Source organism: Polypterus senegalus, chromosome 1 (assembly GCF_016835505.1).
Source record: "Polypterus senegalus isolate Bchr_013 chromosome 1, ASM1683550v1, whole genome shotgun sequence".
Taxonomy (NCBI): Eukaryota; Metazoa; Chordata; class Cladistia; order Polypteriformes; family Polypteridae; genus Polypterus; species Polypterus senegalus.
The window spans coordinates 176,903,886-176,925,309 of record NC_053154.1 but is presented as its reverse complement, the minus strand read 5'-3'; the positions used below and the strand labels follow the sequence as shown (position 1 = coordinate 176,925,309).

The 21,424-nt window shown below is 39.6% G+C and overlaps 1 protein-coding gene across 1 annotated transcript in view; it reads right to left on the bottom strand.

Moving 5' to 3' along the window:
• Positions 1-16,157, bottom strand: part of ctr9 (CTR9 homolog, Paf1/RNA polymerase II complex component) — a 54,194-nt gene extending 38,037 nt beyond the window's left edge. The window contains exons 1-9 of the mRNA XM_039763530.1: positions 15,969-16,157; positions 15,347-15,445; positions 14,735-14,974; positions 13,992-14,109; positions 13,109-13,198; positions 11,528-11,784; positions 4,497-4,604; positions 3,958-4,194; positions 3,734-3,823 (exon numbers count right to left, since the gene is read on the bottom strand). Of these exons, the coding sequence (XP_039619464.1) occupies positions 3,734-3,823; positions 3,958-4,194; positions 4,497-4,604; positions 11,528-11,784; positions 13,109-13,198; positions 13,992-14,109; positions 14,735-14,974; positions 15,347-15,445; positions 15,969-16,013 (1,284 nt within the window). The 5' untranslated portion in view covers positions 16,014-16,157. The remainder of the gene's footprint in view (positions 1-3,733; positions 3,824-3,957; positions 4,195-4,496; positions 4,605-11,527; positions 11,785-13,108; positions 13,199-13,991; positions 14,110-14,734; positions 14,975-15,346; positions 15,446-15,968) is intronic.
• Positions 16,158-21,424: the final 5,267 nt, after the last annotated feature.

The window sequence follows — 21,424 nt, the reverse complement described above, 5'->3', positions numbered from 1 at the left end:
GATGGCGATAGGGAGGGACTTTTTGATGGAACTGAAGCGCACGGATAATCTGTACGACAGAGTAATTGAACTGTTTTTGAGGAAAGAGAGGAGGATGGATTTTGTTTACAAATAATCCAAATTTTTGGTGAGTAAAATGTTGTGATTTTCCTAAATAATATTGAAAGTTTCAGTTATTATTGATGTTTATGTGTGTCGCGGCTGTAGCTGCAGTCGAAAGAAACTTGTTCACCCCTGATTTGTCTATTCAATAAAGGCATTTATTGTGGCTAAAGGAGTTATTTGCGATGCAGTGGCTCTTTATACTGTATTTCTGCTTATTAAGATGGTTTTTATAGCCATAAATTAGTTTTTGAGGGGCGGGTTGATTCTGACAGAGCACTACTGAAGGCCTAAGCGTGAGATGCACAGTCTGCCACTGGACCAGATGATACGTAAATTTGATGAACATTACAACCCAAAAAAAAAAACGAAACTGTAGAGAGGATCAGATTATACTTCTCCCAGTGCATCTCTCTAAATCCTCCGTGCGGGAACATTATCATAAGACTTAACGATCTTATTGTTACATCTTCTACGTGCACTGAACCATCCTTATTATGATGTCTTCCTTGCTTGCTTGCTTTACCACTGGCTGCTTCTTTCCATTCACCTTCCTAGCTCTTTATTTAAACAGTTTTCCTTCTCACTTTTCCGCTCCCTCGCTGTCTTCTCCCTTTTCGTTCAAAATACGCGCCTCCTTGCCTTTTTACAGTCAGCTCCCCTTACGTCACACCATGGTACGTTTAGCACAAGTTAATACCGGGAATGCCTGTTAAACATCTTACATTCACGAGTAGCGATTTGTGTAGTGAACACTTCGATGAATGAAACCTGTTATCTTTACAACGGTTGACAAACATGGAATGCAACTTCATAACAACACGTCCTCCAAATAAGAACCTGATTGAAAGAAATGATAATCAAATCCTTGATGACAGCAACACTCATAACAGTGACAAAACAATTACATTGACAATCAGATTATGTTATTTTTAAAATGTTTCCTTTTCTTTTGCATAATTTCTTTAACACACTACTTCTCCGCTGCGAAGCACGGGTATTTTGCTAGTCTGCAAATAATTCGTTTTCCAGGGCCATTGCAACGAGTCCTTCTTTGAAAATGTTCAATGTTTGAGTCATTCTACTACAACTCTGATTGACACACATGCATTATTTAACATACAGTATGTATGAAAGTGTTAATTGATCAAGCAGCATTAAATGAGTATAGTAGTCTTTTACAGGATGACTCATCAGTTTCCTTTTTCTCAGTTTATTACTCTGCTTTCTTCAATGTAAAGGGTAATATTCCAGCCTTCTCTCTCTCTGGTAAAGTTTGCCTTACTGCTCCGTTTACAGGAAGTTTGTTGCAAAACTTCCTGTGTGCTCGCTCAACTACCGTGATACCTTGCGTAAAAGAGCACAACAACTAAATTACCTTAAAGCTTAGGAAAGCAGATGCTGGAAAAAAAAAAAAACATTTTCTGTAGCTGTGTTCTGTCAAAGTATGAATCAGTTTTAAACAGAATTATTTACAATAGGCCTGAACCTATTTTTGCTGCATGTATATTTTAATTCAGGTTACCTCAAAATCTAACAGATTTATATGAGCACTAGACAATTTATTAATTAAACATCTTGTAGGCAATCAAGTGCAAAAGGTACACTTTTTCAATGCAGCTAAAGTAAAAGGAAAGCATCTGTTTTGTAATGATGCATGAACTTTGAAAGCTATTTGACATACACTAAGAAACACTTGTTTCCTTTTCGAGAAACAGGCAGGCTGGGAAACTTTCTCATTAGCTTTGCTCAAATTAAATAATTAGCCAGTGACTTTAGGAAAACACACTGTCAAATTTGCAATAACAACTGGTCGATATGCATTTATTGACAAATAAAGTATCATGCTATAACCACGTTAGATGGGCATTGATTAAAAACCTCACTCACCTAAAATCACTAAAATAAGAATGTCACCTTTAAAAAAAATAAAATAAAATTGAACACAAAATTTGACCCATACAAACACAGAGGGCAAGGTGAATAAAACGGTGTAAAAAAAGATAAGCTCACTTACTTCAAAGCTATTTTGAACATTAGTGGACTAAGGATTTCAGAAATCTTATTGGATAACAACCCACAAGTCACATATTTGTTTACCTTCACAATGAAAATACTTGATCAAGTAATCATTATGGCTTACAGTGGTAAATTTATATGCAATTAAGAGAGACTTCTGATTTTTTGTGAAATGAATACAATCTTATTTACAGACAACCAAACTCCAGACCCACCCCAAGCCTGCCAAATTCCAATAAAGCACATGGGCTGATGCTGGACTGTATTGTGAATAAATTAAAACAGTGTGCTATGTGGTAAAGTCGTGTCCGTGATAGGGTGGCAGTAAATTCCCTGGGGTTTAATATAATTTATAATAATATAATACACACAAAAAAATTAGCCTTATTGTCAAGAGTCACCTATGGAAACAACTTAATTGGGGGGTGGGTGGTTTAAGGAATGCTAGTATTTTTTCCACAAAATATCAATAAGGTCAAAGGACACAAAACTAGGTCAAAAAAGATAGTATGCAAATGTTCAAAAGTATTTTCAAGTGAAACTGAGAACATTTGGTTCACATAATATTCTTTGTTGAAAATTCTCAACCACACTTAGAACACAGTTTGAAATCTCATCTAGTCATCAAATAGGATTTCTATGTGGGTAATGCGATTCTCACTGAATTCTCCACTTTTTGAATAATCGTTTTTCTGTTACATGCATATGTTTTGTCCCTTAGTACCATCACAATTAGCACAGGAAAGCAACCACAAACCCATGTAAACATGATGCACACTGTATAGTTAGCCAAGATTCATAAAAAATAAAATTAAAAAACCACTCAATCACAAAATAATAATTTTCTAGTTGTATTAACTTCTATATAAATTAGCATAATGTGAAAAGAACTGAACAGATTGATAATATCTAAACAAAACCTTGACCAGATTTTTTAGGTGTTTAGAAAGGCTCTCTAACATGATTCTACCTAAACATGCGCAACCTTAATCAAAAAGGATTTTAATATATACTCAAGGCACATTGGCTAAAAGGAGAGACCAACAAAAGTAGTGACAGTAGAACGGCCTCAACACCACCATACCATTTATTTGTCTGGTAGGAAAAGAATATACTTATTTGTATTTCTTGTTAAATAAATTAGGCTATTAACTTCACTTCATTATGTTCATAATGGAACACAAAACTGGGTTACAAGCCAGATTCTTTACTGTACACAGTAGTAGGTAGCAAATTATTAACCACTAAAACACCATCTAAAAGAAAGAGGCAGAGATTGCTCAATACTTGATTGTAAGGCTTTACAACTGATTCCAAACACACTTTAAGAATTACATGTTCATTCTCTCATCTAACTGCATCAATGGTTACAGCATATGAAATGTCTTAGTGTATAGACATAGCTCTAAAACAAAACAGCTGGTACCCAACTTGCAAATAAAATCATTGAAGTCATTTGAGAAAAAGTGAATTATTAAAATTAATACGTTGTTTGATGGGACATAAACATTAATTGTTATTCCTACTGGGGAACAAACACTTACTTGTCACATACCAGTACCAACAGAACTAATATTCCCATACCATTTTAGAAATAAATAGTGTATAATACCTGAATGTCTGTCTGTTCAAGAATTTGTGCTAGCTCAATCCAAGCTTCAACATCATCCGGATATTGCTCAGTTACTTTTTTCAGATGACCCTAGAAACAGGAAAGATACAACAGTACAAATGGAGGCTTTATTTAACCGATTTGCCTGGAGATTTCTACATTATTTTTTATTTTAAGGAGCAGCAGAAAAAAAAAATTAATATTTCTAAGATAGCACAAAATACCTTTGCAATATCTCTTTTTTCCTGATCTTCAGATGCAGCATACAAAGACCCCAGGATTTTCATAGTTTCATAATTATTAGGGTATGCCTTCAGGACTTTTTCGAAGCATTGTGCTGCATTCTCCTTATCTCTTCTATAAACATACATTTGTCCCAGCCCAAAGAAAGGCAAAACAAAAGTAGATGAGGCAAACTGAGTTGCCTGATAGTAGTATTGAAAAGCTTGATCATAGTCCTCCTAAATAAAAATGAACATTGTAAAACCAACTAGCAATTATTACATTAAATGACTAAAAGGTTAACACATATGTATTGAATCACTCCACATACAAATCAATACTAGTACTAATATTTAAGGACTAATATCATGGTAAAATTCATATTTCCCGTGTGTAACCATAATGCCATCCCTTTAAGGTATATAGAGATTTTAAAAAAAAAAATCTTCTAACAACCTTGACTTAAGAAGAGGCAATAACACCCTAGTTATAAGACCCTGAGAATAACTTAGTGTCACATTAACAAATATTTTTAACTTACCTGGACATGAAAAGAACGTGCCAGTTGGTAACAACTTTCTGCTTGCATCGCTTCCACCTCAGTGTTATGAAAAGCATGCAGTGCCAAATGCTGCACTTTACTGTAATCCTAAAAATAAGCATTTTCAAGATTATTAATGTAATTTTAAAAAAGTAAATAAACAGGCTGGCAGTGGAGAACTTTTTACTACTTCAGATTATGTGTTAAAACAGCCAAAATATGACTGACTATTTACACCAGATCTGATGCTCAAAAGACAGCAAAAAAATAACCTTACAAAACCCTAATCACTGAACACCTTTTAATGTCAGCTACATGTCTTAACTGTGCAAGGTAACCATGATTAATAAAGAAAATGCTTCGGATATCACCACGTTGAACTCTAAGTAGCTCTGCAGTGTACAGTGGTGTGAAAAACTATTTGCCCCCTTCCTGATTTCTTATTCTTTTGCATGTTTGTCACACAAAATGTTTCTGATCATCAAACACATTTAACCATTAGTCAAATATAACACAAGTAAACACAAAATGCAGTTTTTAAAATGATGGTTTTTATTATTTAGGGAGAAAAAAATCCAAACCTACATGGCCCTGTGTGAAAAAGTAATTGCCCCCTTGTTAAAAAATAACCTAACTGTGGTGTATCACACCGGAGTTCAATTTCCGTAGCCATCCCCAGGCCTGATTACTGCCACACCTGTTTCAATCAAGAAATCACTTAAATAGGAGCTGCCTGACACAGAGAAGTAGACCAAAAGCACCTCAAAAGCTAGACATCATGCCAAGATCCAAAAAAATTCAGGAACAAATGAGAACAGAAGTAATTGAGACCTATCAGTCTGGTAAAGGTTATAAAGCCATTTCTAAAGCTTTGGGACTCCAGCGAACCACAGTGACAGCCATTATCCACAAATGGCAAAAACATGGAACAGTGGTGAACCTTCCCAGGATTGGCCGGCCGACCAAAATTACCCCAAGAGCGCAGAGACGACTCATCCGAGAGGTCACAAAAGACCCCAGGACAACGTCTAAAGAACTGCAGGCCTCACTTGCCTCAATTAAGGTCAGTGTTCACGACTCCACCATAAGAAAGAGACTGGGCAAAACGGCCTGCATGGCAGATTTCCAAGACGCAAACCACTGTTAAGCAAAAAGAACATTAGGGCTCGTCTCAATTTTGCTAAGAAGCATCTCAATGATTGCCAAGACTTTTGTTGAACTTTTTGGAAGGCAAATGTCCCGTTACATCTGGCGTAAAAGGAACACAGCATTTCAGAAAAAGAACATCATACCAACAGTAAAATATGGTGGTGGTAGTGTGATGGTCTGGGGTTGTTTTGCTGCTTCAGGACCTGGAAGGCTTGCTGTGATAGATGGAACCATGAATTCTACTGTCTACCAAAAAATCCTGAAGGAGAATGTCCGGCCATCTGTTCGTCAACTCAAGCTGAAGCGATCTTGGGTGCTGCAACAGGACAATGACCCAAAACACACCAGCAAATCCACCTCTGAATGGCTGAAGAAAAACAAAATGAAGACTTTGGAGTGGCCTAGTCAAAGTCCTGACCTGAATCCAATTGAGATGCTATAGCATGACCTTAAAAAGGCGGCTCATGCTAGAAAACCCTCAAATAAAGCTGAATTACAACAATTCTGCAAAGATGAGTGGGCCAAAATTCCTCTAGAGCGCTGTAAAGACTCATTGCAAGTTATCAAACGCTTGATTGCAGTTATTGCTGCTAAGGGTGGCCCAACCAGTTATTAGGTTCAGGGGTAATTACTTTTTCACACAGGGCCATGTAGGTTTGGATTTTTTTCCCTAAATAATAAAAACCATCATTTAAAAACCGCATTTTGTGTTTACTTGTGTTATATTTGACTAATGGTTAAATGTGTTTGATGATCAGAAACATTTTGTGTGACAAACATGCAAAAGAATAAGAAATCAGGAAGGGGGCAAATAGTTTTTCACACCACTGTAAATCCCATTGCATATTGACTATCCCTAATCTGAAAATTTAAAATCTCAAACTTTTTGAGAGCGGATGTGACACTACAAGTGGAAAAATACCACACCATGGATCTCATATAATAATTGGATTTGAGTGTGGAAATATGCTTAAGCCAAAAAATGGATATAAATATATATGCTGATTTAAAATATATTTCGTTCTTTCATAGGGTTTGAGGCGATTTTGGGTCACCCATGAAGCTTAGAGCAGCACCAAGCAACTTATACACAATTAATGATCCGGGGGTGGTGAGGGGGAAATCGCCCATGAAAGATCAAGCCAAGTATGGAAACAATGCACAATCAATGATTTGGGGGGCCTTGAGATATTCAGATTCGCCTTTGAAGCACTGAGAGCCAGTAAACAACGAAACACAGTTGATGAATTTTATGCCCAGTGAAATAACACAATTACACCGGTGTTCAAAAATGCTGTGTGGCATCATTAAAATTATAGACAACTAATTAATGGAATGTTACTGCTTATGGTCAGTTAACAGCCAAGCAGCTTCTTCTCGCTAAGTGCCCTAATTGCAATAGGAGCTCAGTAAATTGCTCTGATTGCGTTAAGAAAACTATTCACTGCTAAAAAATGCCTTTTTATTTTGGCAATATTCTTACATTAGCAAAAACATGTCTTATGTATACCCATATATATGAAAACAGCATGTAATGACTTGGTTGGTTGGTTAATGACTTCCAGCACAGAGTGCATGACAGAGTGAAGGATAGCCAAGATATTCCTGACCAGTGAGACAGTTCCTTGAGAAATGACAATAGGTAGCCTATACAAACTGACAGAAAAAAAAAACACAAGACCGACCCAGTGTCTTACACAACGCTGACCTTCTCAAAAGGGAACCAAAATACAGTCTACATATCACATTCATCACTTTTTAGCTTTAATATTTGTCACATCAATGCACATTATAAAACTGTAATGGCTTGGTGATGTGAATGATATGTACGAGTCACTGTTTAACTGCATTTCCCTACTTGATCAAGGGTGTCCCCAAGATCTCATTATTTATATGAAAAAGTTTCAAAATTCAAAAATATCTGGAAAAACTCCTGGACCCAAATATCCTGAATTAAGCCCACGTTAAATGACGATTTTCATTTACATAATCTTCACCAATCAAATGCAGTGAGCAGCACACCATTAGGAGGATTGTGACATACTTAATGATTGAGACAAACTAGTCTGCAACTCGCATTGCTAAAGCCTAACAGGTCTGATTTTCTCCTAGGTTTGAGAAACAGGCTACATATGTAGGATTGCCACCAACCAATGAATGCTCATCCAGAAGTACAATACATGGAGTGTAGCAATGAGGAATAATTGACACACGTTTTAAACCTCACAAACAGAAGAGAAGCTTGCAAGACACATATCTTGTGTTTTATGTACTAAAACAAAAATGGAGGGGGAAAAAAAAGGGCAGAAACTGTGGCTGAATGCACCACAGCTATTAACCCTTTGTATGGTGCTGGTATAGTATGAAATTTAGGTGTTCTATAGTACTAGCATATCATTTAAAACACATATTACAAAAACTAATAAAAAAAAAAAAAGATTCAAGCCATTTTCCAAATATTTAACATACTGAGAAATTAATTCATGCATTTACTTCTAGTAGGATTAACTACTGCAATACATGACGACACATTGGGTATTCTAATCATTCTTTAGGCAGCTTTCAGTTAAGAAAATACAAACTCCAGTTTCCAACTCATTACACTGGCTCCCAGTTAAGCTTAGGTCTGATTACAAAATCCTCCTTTAATTTATAAAGCCTTTAATGGCCAAGGTACTGCTTATTTATCTGAACATATTGTTACTTACAAACTAGAGTACACATTGAGATCTCAAGATGCTGGCCTACTTAAAATTCCAAAAATAAATAAAATAACAGTGGGAGGTTGAGGTTTTAGTCATAAATCTGTGTGTTTTAATAAATCTGTATTTATAGGTGTACCAGTTCTGCATTTAGTAATTAGTATAATCTATACTTGTATTTTAACAGAGAAAATTTTCACAGCGTTCTGCATCTGCACTCAGTGAAGAGCACTACAGTGCATCCGGAAAGTATTCACAGAGCATCACTTTTTCCACATTTTGTTATGTTACAGGCACATGGCAGCCCGTCTGGTGTTTGCCAAAAGGCACTTGAAGGACTCTCAGAAAATGAGAAACAAAACTCTCTGGTCTGAAGAGACAAAGATTGAACTCTTTGTAAATACCAGGTGTCACGTTTGGAGGAAACCAAGCACCGCTCATCACCAGGCCAATACCATCCCCACAGTAAAGCATGGTGGTGGCAGCATCATGCTGTGGGGATGTTTTCAGCGGCAGGAACTGGGAGACTAGTCAGGATAAAAGGAAAGATGACTGCAGCAATGTACAGACATATCCTGGATGAAAACCTGCTCCACAGCGCTCTTGACCTCAGACAGGGGTGATGGCTCATCTTTCAGCAGGACAACGATGCTAAGCACGCAGCCAAGATATCAAAGGAGTGGCTTCAGGACAACTCTATGAATGTCCTTGAGTGCCCAGCCAGAGCCCAGACTTGAATCCGATTGAACATCTCTGGAGAGATCTTAAAATGGCTGTGCACCAACACTTCCCATCCAACCTGATGGAGCTTGAGAGGTGCTGCAAAGAGGAATGGGCGAAATTGGCCAAGGATAGGTGTGCCAAGCTTGTGGCATTATATTCAAAAAGACTTGAGGCTGTAATTACTGCCAAAAATGCATCGACAAAGTATTGAGCAAAGGCTGTGAATACTTATGTACATGTGCTTTCTCAGTTTTTTTTATTTTTAATAAATTTGCAAAAACCTCAAGTAAACATTTTTCGCGTCATTATGGGGTGTTGTGTGTAGAATTCTGAGGAAAAAAAATAATTTAATCCATTTTGGAATAAGTCCGTAACAAAACAAAATGTGGAAAAAATTATGCGCTGTGAATACTTTCCGGATGCACTGTATATCAGAAATAAGTTGTATTGCACCAGTTCCATCAGGCAGCATGGGGGCTGTGGACCTCACAAACAGAATAGAAGACAGTTTGTCTAATGTCACTGAAAATTATGGTCAAATGATTGTCACCTTTGTTTTATAATTAACTAGTAAAATACCTGCACTTCGCAGCAGCGAAGTAATGCCTTAAAATTTTTATTAAGAAGAAAATTGAACCTTTTTAAACTGGGGGAAAATATACCAATAATTATTTGTTAAGTATCTCTTTGTATACCACATTGTGAGTTTGGCCCTCCGGTTGTAATATGACCAAGCTGTGCGCTGAGCCTACTCCTGAGCATGCAACGTATAGTTGGTCATGTGAACAGTAATCTTGTTTCAAATCTCACAGCTTGGATTGCTGCTGTCATAATCAGTTTGAGTTTCATGGTTTGTTTTAATTACGACAGTATTTGCAGAACTTGTGTTGAAGTGACATTCGGCATCTGTCAAGCGTTGTAAGTATACAACCGGTTACATCGATAACTTCACATCCAGCTTTTGAGAGTTTAAACATTCATAAACATCAAAGTGTCCACTACTGAAATCGTAACCTGTCAGTCTAAGATGTTTAAGAGGCACTGGCAGTTGTCGAAAGGTGTAAAATATTTGGCCATTTCGGTACACTTGAAAGCGACAACCGAACAATTCAGCAGCAGCCATCAACTTACATGCAGAACCATAGGTGAAGGGCTTAAGCATTTTACTCTTATAGTGCTCTTGTGTAGTATAATTATCTTCTGTAACATCATCAGTCCACACCTAGAACCTGTCCCAGTCATTCAATACATAAGACACAATGTTCCTCCGGATATCAAGAGTGAGCCTGATATGCCCGTGCAATATGCAACACAGAGAATGGAAAAGGTAGGTGCCATCTCCGGGCATGGAAACCACTCGGTAAGTGACAGTTCTTTGATCGATGGTGACCACCTCGATAGACAAGTTAATGGGGGTACGGTTGGAATGATAAAGGAAATGGGTACCTGAACAACGTAAAGTAAGTCTAAAATAACTAAACAATAACTATAATCGTAATAAACAAACAACAGCGGAGAAGCCGTGGATTAAATAAAAAGGCTGTAGTTATCAGCAGGAAGACGTGAATCCCGTGGCGAAGCAAGGAAGGGAATGTAGAGACCAGAGCGACGGACGGCCTTATATAGGCAGGCAGCCAACAACGTGGGAGGCGTTGGGATGGGGACCCAACTGCAGGCGCCTCACATGGTGACCGAACTGCAGGCTATGGACGTATATATGTACGTAAGTAGGATTCAGTTAGCATTGGGAACCAGAGTACCAAATGTCTTGAAGATGTGCCTATAAGTAACAACGACCGTTGAAAAGTTCAATATGGCGGCCGATAGTGGCATTATATCACCTAAATAAGTACGTACATTGGTTTTGGTTAGCGCAGGGAAGCCGCCTACCAAATTTCGTGAAGATGGGGCCGTAAATAAGAAAGTTCAACATGGCGGATGTTGTCGACCGTTATGACCGTTACGTGTAGAATTTCGAAATGAAACCTGCTTAACTTTTGTAAGTAAGCTGTAAGGAATAAGCCTGCCAAATTTCAGCCTTCTATCTACACGGAAAGTTGGAGAATTAGTAGTGAGTGAGTGAGTGAGTGAGTGAGTGAGGGCTTTGCCTTTTATTAGTGTAGATTTGTCATTTGAATGAACCTGGAACTTCTAAGGCACAGGTTTAAATGTTTATGAAAACGCTAACTTTTGAGATTTTTCTTCAGTTAAATGTCTAAAGAAAACGGTTTATTTGCACTTTGGAAATATACTGGTACAGCATAAGAGTTCACATTAAAAATTTTGAATGGATACATTTATGTACAATCTTTTGTCATGCAGAAAATTATGATGACTTTCAAGGGGAATGAATACTTTTGCATAGAACTGTATCGATTTAAAAAAAAACCCTGCAAAAGGTGACAGAGGTGTCAGATTGAAGTTTTATAAAAATCACAGAATAAGAAATCTTCATACCTTTTTAAAAAAGAAATGGTTTGCCAAATGATTCAGAACCATTGGATTACTAGGATCAATTGTATAAGCTCTTGAAAGGAGTTGAACGCCATTTTTAATAGAATCAGCTTCTTTGTTATTTAGTTCCAGAACAGCCAGTCCAACCAACGCACCCACACATTTGGGATTGAGCTCCAGAGCTCTGCTAAAAGCAAGCCGTGCTTTTTCCAATTTGTTTAGTTTTACAAAACAGTGGCCCATACCTAACCGCACCTCAGCTGTAAGGGGGAAGAAAAAAAAAAAGGATTAACAGTTTTAAAAACTTCTACCTTATTAAAGAATAATGTTTTAAAAACATTTTTGCATCATTAAATGCACATTAGGAAAAGAAAAAACAGTACATTTGACAGCCTTACACAATTTACAAAAATGTATTGACAAAACCAATTTAAATTCCATCCATTTTCTAACCCGCTGAATCCGAATACAGGGTCACGGGGGTCTGCTGGAGCCAATCCCAGCCAACACAGGGCACAAGGCAGGAACCAATCCTGGGCAGGGTGCCAACCCACCGCAGGACACACACAAACACATCCACACACCAAGCACACACTAGGGCCAATTTAGAATCGCCAATCCACCTAACCTGCATGTCTTTGGATTGTGGGAGGAAACCGGAGCGCCCGGAGGAAACCCACGCAGACACGGGGAGAACATGCAAACTCCACGCAGGGAGGACCCGGGAAGCGAACCCGGGTCTCCTAACTGCGAGGCCCAATTTAAATTAAAAAATATATTTTAATCTTTTCTTGAATTAAACATGCTAAAGTATTAGTAGTCTACAGAAATTCATAAAAAAATAAAGAGATACTAGGAAAAAGAATTAGCCTGCTATTAGATTTTTTGCAGAATTTTATACTTATATAGAAATTCATCAGAAGAATGGAGAAGCAAAATAATTTTGTCAGAAAGCCACTGACATTGACTGAACAGACATGAAGGAGTTCTAATAATTTAAGTGGGCAAAGGATACATCATCAGCATGGATCTCACATTATACAAAATGAAACAAAACTAATACAACAAATTTGACAAATAATCAAGATGCTTTCTAAAAGATCTTGCAATTATTGTGAACATGAAATTAAATTCTAAAGTAGAATATTGAATCAATTTTAAATGAAAAATAGGACCATGTCTTCTAGCCTTTATTTTTTTTTTTTTATATAAATAAAAAAGGGAAACATGCATAGCACAATGTTCGGTTGAAATATTTCTCTAAATTCCGATATACTGTATATCTGTCTTCCTCCGGTCAGAGGCAACACCCTCACAACTGAAGCTGAACACAAAGCCTTGCAGTTACTTTAGTGACATAGAGTAAAAAAAAAAAAACAACAAGTGGATTTGTTTACTGTACAACATGCTGACACTAGAAAAAACTAGTGTAACCATTCACTGGCAGATCAAATGCAAAAACAGATCTTAATTGACAACCAAAGACCATCGGATTTTTATGTTATTCACAGACACAGTAGAGTCAGATTAATCTGCATCACAGCAGCCTAAAAATAAAAACATTTGATAAATTTCTCTTCTTACCTGGGCAACCAGGATTGGTACGAAGTGCTTTTTTATAGTATGCCAGAGCCCCTCTATAGTCTTTCTTATTAAAGGAGATGCAAGCCTTTCCTAAGAATGTCAAAGATATTGAGTTAAAATTGACTCTAGCCCCTACACAAATATCACAAACTAAAGTACACTACATTTGATTTCAGGGCTGAATAATTAGTATTTTAAGGCTAGGACACACAAAGTAAAATACAAAAATATATTATTAATATTGTATTACCAAACAACTCAGGTCTTGGTCTAATTATATACCACTGATGCTTAAATTCTAAAAGAATAATTGTTAAAGTATTAAAATACATTGTCAAGTTATGGCAATTTATACTTCACAAGTACTGAATTCTCTATTGTAAACGTCCAGTATGAAACCTATTATTTTCAAACGAATATATTCTGAAGGCAAATGATGACCGTGACACAGTAGCAGTAATGCCTATGTAACAGGACATTAGTCAAAATAAATAGCATGGTTATCAGTTTTGAATGCAGCACTGGGCTTTGGTTCCACCAGGCTATTACTATGCAACCATTAGTATAGTAAACAAAGAATCATATACCTTGCTATAAAGTGCAGTATATGTCAAAAACTTTAAAGTCTTATTCTCCTCTTAATACTTGTGTACCATTTTACTTAAATGTGCAACTTAGGGGCAAAAATAAAAAGATGCAAAAAGACCACAAATGTAACTTTAGCATTTTATAGAAAAAAAATGTCAAGTTACTAACGTTACTTACAATATGACTTTTGGTAGTAACACAAGCCAAGTACTATAAACTGCAAAAAAGGGTTATTACTGTTAGTATGACTATAGCATGGTTTGCCGAAATCAGGAAAAAACCTTTAAGTACTAACCCAAAAGAGCTGGAATATTATTTGTTGATTGGTTAAGTACAAAATGGAACTGGGCATCAGCTTGGTCCATCTTATCACCTTCCAGTAAACAAAAACAGGCACGTCCCAACAAATGGTTCTGGAGGAAAAAAAATGCAATTTACTCCAATTTTTTTTCCTTATACTTCATTCAAAAAAAAAAAAAATCCTCTCTTATTTGCATTCCTACCTTATAACTGAATAAATCAACCATTGACTCATATCAAAGTCAACAAACAGCATTAAAATAAAATACTCCACTATTTCCGAAAAGAGATAAGTAGAGAGTTTCTCAAAAACATACTTGTATAATCAATATTTACTAATAACTAAAAGACATGCACTCCCAGGTCAGCAAATTATTAAATAACTTGTTGTCACAGTTTTATTCCACATTAACCACAATTGAAGCTTCAGATATTCTAGATTAAATTATCAATACAACATTAGTGTTATTTTAATAATGTTCACACACTGACAGTCAGATATACTCGACACCTTGAGTACCTAACACCGCATCTAGATATGTTAATATCAAATATACATATCTATGTAGAATTATCTTTAAATAAGCCAAAGAGAAGTACTGTAACGCCAAGATAAAATATGAACTTAAAATTAACATTATTGTCCTGCATTAAGATTAACATAACTCATGAAAAAACCATAAGAAACATAGAGAAAATCATGCAATATAAAAAGTGTAAGCTAAAAATCAGACTTACTTGGTCATACATAATAATTTTGTCAGCCATTGTATACAACAAGGTGGCTTGCGTAATGAGCTCCTTCTTGGCATCTTTATTTTTTTCCTTCCTGGCCTGTTGTACATAATATGCAGCCAAGGTGTCTAAGCAGGTCATCTGATCTTTTTCATGGTCTCTGTAGTCTAAGTTGCCATCTATTCTTGCAGCTTCCAGCAACTTCACAAAGTCTTCTGTCTTCCCTTGCTTATAATACTCCAGCTGCATTGTTTTGTTTTTTTTTTTTTAATTGGGAAACAATGTTAAATCATTTTAAAAGTGTTCTGAACTTTAAGAACATCACAGCAGCTACAAACAAGAAACATTTGGTACCAGTTATATTAAAGAAATAATTGTACTATATATACTGTTAAAGAAGTTTGTTTTACTACAAAGTACTCTTATTAACATTGGTGTCCAATGGAATGGAATTGCTTCCAAGGAAGCAGTCCCTAAACTTACACATAATATTAAAGTGGTGTAGTCAATCAACATTGTTCTAAGTTTCTAATTAACTGGACTGAAGATCAGACGCAAATGACAAACTATTAAACAAACAAAAAAAAAAGAGAAGAAGCAATTCCTAATACTAACAGCCAATGCGATCCATATATGAAGTTGAGTGTGTTCTTGCTTCAGGATGCTAATGACTTCATCTCCTTCAGGCAGCTGATCAAAGTCAAGTTCAATGACCTACAAAAAGAATTGAGATTTTTGTTGTTGCTATTGAAAAAATGAGTTTTCACTTTGATAATAAACTGCTGATTATTTGTGCATACATTTAATGAAACCAGCAAACGAAATGTCCAAGTCTCCTCATACGCGCCAAGATAATGGGACAGTATTTTAAAACAACTGTACGAAGACACTGTATATATAACGGAGTAAAACTGCAGTTACGTGGAAGCCAAAAAGCAAACTACATGTAAACCAAGCCCAAAATACGGACTTAAAGAAGAGGTAACATGCAGCACCAATACATAACAAAATAAGTAAAATATTACAAAGTCAACGTATACCCAAACTCAAGATTCGTATACAACAGTGATTTATAAAATGAAGTTGTCGATTGTGCCAAAGATTAACATTGGGAACATGAACTCATGAGGGCTAACAACCTCGGACACTTTAAAAAAAAACACTGAATATGAAAAACACTTTCCCGAGTGCCATCTAACTTTACTTTTAAAGAAGGAACCCAAACTACATCACTTACCTCGTCGGTGTCCCGAAGGGGAATTTCTATAGAGCCCCGAGACATAGTGACAGGATGAATAGCCCCAACACAGACTCATACAACAAGCGAGTTCTGTTTCTGCTCGGAGATGATCTGAATTACGACTCCACGCTCCACTGTGCTACTTGTCCGTTCTGTTGATCTTCTCGAGCGATAAACAGAACTGCTTCCGCTTTCAAATGTTATTGCAGACGATAATATCCGGGTCGCAAAGAATTGCGGTCATTGGAAGGTGTGTTACATGTGAATTTTACGTGCGTATAATATTTGCATACACGCATTCGGATTCGTCAATAGAGCTGCCTGATAGTTAAATAAGCTAAACTGCCTATAGTTTAATAAACTATACTGCCTATCATATTGAATTGCGAAAGTGATGAACGTTGGTGTGTGGAATTTGTAGTCCAACTTCCAGTGTTGCTGTTAATCTTACTCTGCAGTCTTTCTTTTTAAGTGGACTGTAGCCGATGCCTTTGCATGTGAAATACTGAAAAATGCATCACATAAAGATATCAGACAGTCATTCTGCAGTGATGCAGACTATAACTGGAGTGTCATTACATTAAGCACTGCAATTTGTAGGTTGCGAAACTTTTCCAGTTGCATCATAGCGTTTCCTGTTAAATCAACGTGTTTTTTTACCGCACCAGACATTCTTATGATTGTACACTTTATTTAACTATTGGGATTTTTCATTGGCTATATGAAGTATGCACGTTCTACTCAAGTATGGGAACGTATTCTTCTCACATCCCAAAAAAGATACTGGACTTCTAAACACCTTGTGATTTTGCTGCCATTCTCTCTTTCATTTAGTCATTAATTAATCATGAAACTCTCTTGTGAACCAAATACAGTACAAACGGGACATCAGGTTGTATTTTGAATATTAGATGAAACTTTATATTTTTTGTTTCACATACTATATTCACATTGGTATGGTGGTACAAAGTTAGCTGTTACATTATCTTTCACACTGCATTGTTAAATAGCAAGTGGTTAAAAAATAAGTACTTAGAAGGTGGTGCCTAAGTAAACTCAGACTGAATAGTCAACATGCATTCAGCCCTATGGTGCCCTTTTGTCCATGGAAATTACCAACAAGACAGGAGACCAGTTGCACCCTTTGTGTAGTGAGTCTCATGCCCATCTTAAATGAATTCAGCTTAAAACAAAGGATTTAAATACCATATACCTTTCATAATTCCCACGCAGGAACTAAATGGTTTGGAAACGTATCCATCTATCCATCCATCCTCTTCCGCTTATCCGAGGTCAGGTCGCAGCCGCTTGAACAGAGAGGCCCAGACTTCCCTCTCCCCGGCCACTTCTTGTAGCTCTTTTGTGGAAATCCCAAGGTGTTCCCAGGCCAGCCGGGAGACATAGTCCCTCCAGCGTGTCCTGGGTCTTCCCTAGGGCCTCTTCCCGGTTGGATGTGCCCGGAACTCCTCGCCAGGGAGGCGTTCAGGAGGCATTCTGATCAGATGCCCGAGCCACCTCATCTGACTCCTCTCGATGCGGAGGAGCAGCAGCTCTACTCTGAGCCCTTCCTGGATGACTGAGCTTCTCAACCTATCTTTAAGGGAAAGCCCACACACCCTGCAGAGAAAACTCATTTCAGCCGCTTACTGTATATCCGCGATCTCATTCTTTCAGTCACTACCCATAGCTCATGACCATAAGTGAGGGTAGGAACGTAGATTGACTAGTAAATTGAGAGCTTTGCCTTATGGCTCAGCTCCTTTTTCACCACGACAGGCCGATTAAGAGCCCGCATCACTGCGGACGCCCCACCAATCTGCCTGTCGATCTCACGCTCCATTCTTCCCTCACTCATGAACAAGACCCTGAGATACTTGAACTCCTCCACTTGAGGCAGGATCTCGCTCCCAACCCTGAGAGGGCACTCCACCCTTTTCCGGCTGAGGACCATGGTCTCGGATTTTGAGGTGCTGATTCCCATCCCAGCCGCTTCACACTCAGCTGCGAACCGATTCAGAGAGAGCTGAAGATCACGGCCTGATGAAGCAAACAGGACAACATCATCTGCAAAAAGCAGTGACCCAGTCCTGAGTCCACCAAACCAGACCCCCTCAACACCCTGGCTGCGCCTAGAAATTCTGTCCATAAAAGTTATGAACAGAATCAGTGACAAAGGGCAGCCCTGGCAGAGTCCAACTCTCACTGGAAACAGGTTCGACTTACTGCCAGCAATGTGGACCAAGCTCTGACACTGGTTGTACAGGGACCGAACAGCCCTTATCAGGGGGTCCAGTAACCACACTCCCGGAGCACCCTCCACAGGTTTCCCCAAGGGACACGGTCAAACGCCTTTTACAAGTCCACAAAACACATGTAGACTTGGGCAAACTCCCATGTACCTTCCAGGATCCTGCTAAGGGTGTAGAGCTGGTCCACTGTTCCACGACCATGATGAAAACCACACTGTTCCTCCCGAATCCGAGGTTCGACTATTTTACGGACCCTCCTCTCCAGAACCCCCGAATAGACTTCTCCAGGGAGGCTGAGGAGTGTGATCACACCTTCCGGTCCCCCTTCTTAAAGAGTGGGACCACCACTCCGGTCTGCCAATCCAGAGGCACTGTCCGCGATGTCCATGCGATGTTGCAGAGACGTGTCAACCAAGACAGTCCTGCAACATCCAGAGCCTTGAGGAACTCCGGCCGTATCTCATCCACCCCAGGGGCCCTGCCACCAAGGAGTTTTTTGATCATCTCGGTGACCTCAGTCTCAAAGACAGGCTCTGCTTTCCCATTGGAAGGCATGTTAGTGGGATTGAGGAGGTCTTCGAAGTACTCCCCCCTCCGACCCACAACATCCCGAGTCGAGGTCAGCAGCGCACCATCCCCACATATACAGTGTTGACACTGCACTGCTTCCCCCTCCTGAGACACCGGACAGTGGACCAGAATCTCCTCGAAGCTGTCCGAAAGTCGTTCTCCATGGCCTCCCTAAACTCCTCTCACGCCCGAGTTTTTGCTTCAGCAACCACCAAAGCCACATTCCGCTTGGCCTGCCGGTACCTATTAGCTGCCTCTAGGGTCCCACAGTACAAAAGGGTCTGGTAGGACTCCTTCTTCAGCTTGACGGCATCCCTCACCGCCGGTGTCCACCAATGGGTTTGGGGATTGCCGCCACGACAGGCACCGACTACCTTACGGCCACTGCTCTGGTCAGCTGCCTCAACAATAGAGGCTCGGAACTTGGCCCATTCAGACTCGATGTCCCCCACCTCCCTCGGGAAGTGGTTGAAGTTCTGCCAGAGGTGTGAGTTGAAGCTACTTCTGACAGGGGACTCTGCCAGATGTTCCCAGCAGACCCTCACAACATGTTTGGGCCTACCAGGCCTGACCAGCATCCTCCCCCACCATCGAAGCCTACTCACCACCAGGTGGTCATCAGTTGACAGCTCAACCACTCTCTTCACCCGAGTGTCCAAGACAAGGGGCCGCAAGTCCAAGGACACAACCACAAAGTCAATCATCAAACTGAGGCCTAGGGTGTCCTGGTGCCAAGTGCACATATGAATACCCCTATGCTTGAACATGGTATTCGTTATGGACAATCCGTGACGAGCACAGGTCCAATAACAGAACACTGTTCGGGTTCAGATCGGGGAGGCCATTCCTCCCAATCACGCCCTTCCAGGTCTCACTGACATTGCCCACATGAGCATTGAAGTCTCCCAGCAGTACAAGGGAGTCCCCAGAAGGTATGCCCTCTAGCACCCCCTCCAGGGACTTCAAAAAGAGTGGGTACTCCAAACTGCCATTCAGCGCATACGCACAAACAACAGTTAGGACCAGTCCCCCCACTCGAAGGCGGAGGGAGGCTACCCTCTCGTCCACCGGGGTAAACTCCAAGCTACAAGTCGGGAGGCAATAAGTATGCCCACACCCGCTTGGCGATTCTCACCAGGGGCAACTCCAGAGTGGTAGAGAGTCCAGCCCCTCTCAAGGAGATTGGTTCAAGGGTCCAAGCTGTGCGTCGATGAGAGCCCGACTATATCTAGAACCTCTCGACCTTGCGCACTAGCTCAGGCTCCTTCCCCTTCCGAAAGGTGACATTCCACGTCCCAAGAGCCAGCTTCTGTAGCCGAGGATTGTACCGGCAAAGGTCCCGCCTTCGGCCACCACCCAACTCACACTGCACCCGATCTCCTTGGACCCTCCTACAGGTGGTGACCCCATGGGAAGGGGGACCCACGTTGCCTCTTTGGGCTGTGCCTGGCCGAGCCCCATGGGTGCAGGCCCGGCCACCAGATGCTTGCCATTGAGCCCAAAGTCCAGGTCTGGCTTCAGAGAGGGGCCCGATGACACGTGTCCGGGCAAGGGAAAACGTCATCCAACGTTTTTGTTCTTCATAGGAGGTTTGGTTGAACCGCTCTTTGTCTCATCCCTCACCTAGGACCAGTTTGCCTTGGGTGACCCTACCAGGGACATAAAGCCCCGGACAACAGAGCTCCTAGGATCATTGGGACATGCAAAACCCCTCCACCACGATAAGGTGGCGGTTCGAGGAGGAGGTTTGGAAAAGTATACTCCTAATTTTACAATACCAGTCACAACATTTTTCTGGTGTACACAGTCATTAGCTTTCTTTACATTGACAAAGTATACTGATGAGAAAATCTCCTGAAGCCTTTCAGGTAAACATATGGGTGAACAGTCCATCCACTTTTCCACAGCCAATAAATAATTCCTGTTACCCCTTTTCTCTAGTGACTCCTTTCCAATGCTGTGGCATACATTTTTTCACAAACACTGTGGAAAGTAATCCCTGAGGACCTTCTGGGCCCTCATGTATAAACAGTGCATACGCACAAAAATATTGTGTACGAACATTTCCACGTTCAAATCGCAATGTATAAAACCTAAACTTGGCATAAAACCATGCACATTTCCACAGTAGCTCATACCCTGGTGTGCACAAGTTCTGCGCTCGGTTTTGCAGACTGGCGGCACCCAGCGTCAAAGCAGTGCTACTGTTCCAGTGTGGTTTCCCTTTCTTTTTAAGATTCATATCCCTGATGCAGTTTTATAAATACACTGAAATTAACCGCATATTGTTTATTAGTTTAATACATCTGATTGCAATTAACCTGTAATAATATAGTGATACACAGGATGGTCATACTATTCTAAATACAATAGCTGCTTTAGCATTGTTACTCTCACTGCACCTTTTTCTTCTTCTGTCAGCTGCTCCCGTTAGGGGTTGTCACAGCGGATTATCTTTTTCCATATTACTCTCACTGCACCACTCAGAGTATTTGTATCACTGTATCTGAGTGTGGAATCACAGCTCTACAGCAGCTGATCGGAAAGAGAATTATCGGTATACAGCATCAAGCACACGCTGCCTCAGCCATCCTGTCTATCGAACTACTCTCATATGGCAAACGCTTTAGAGCC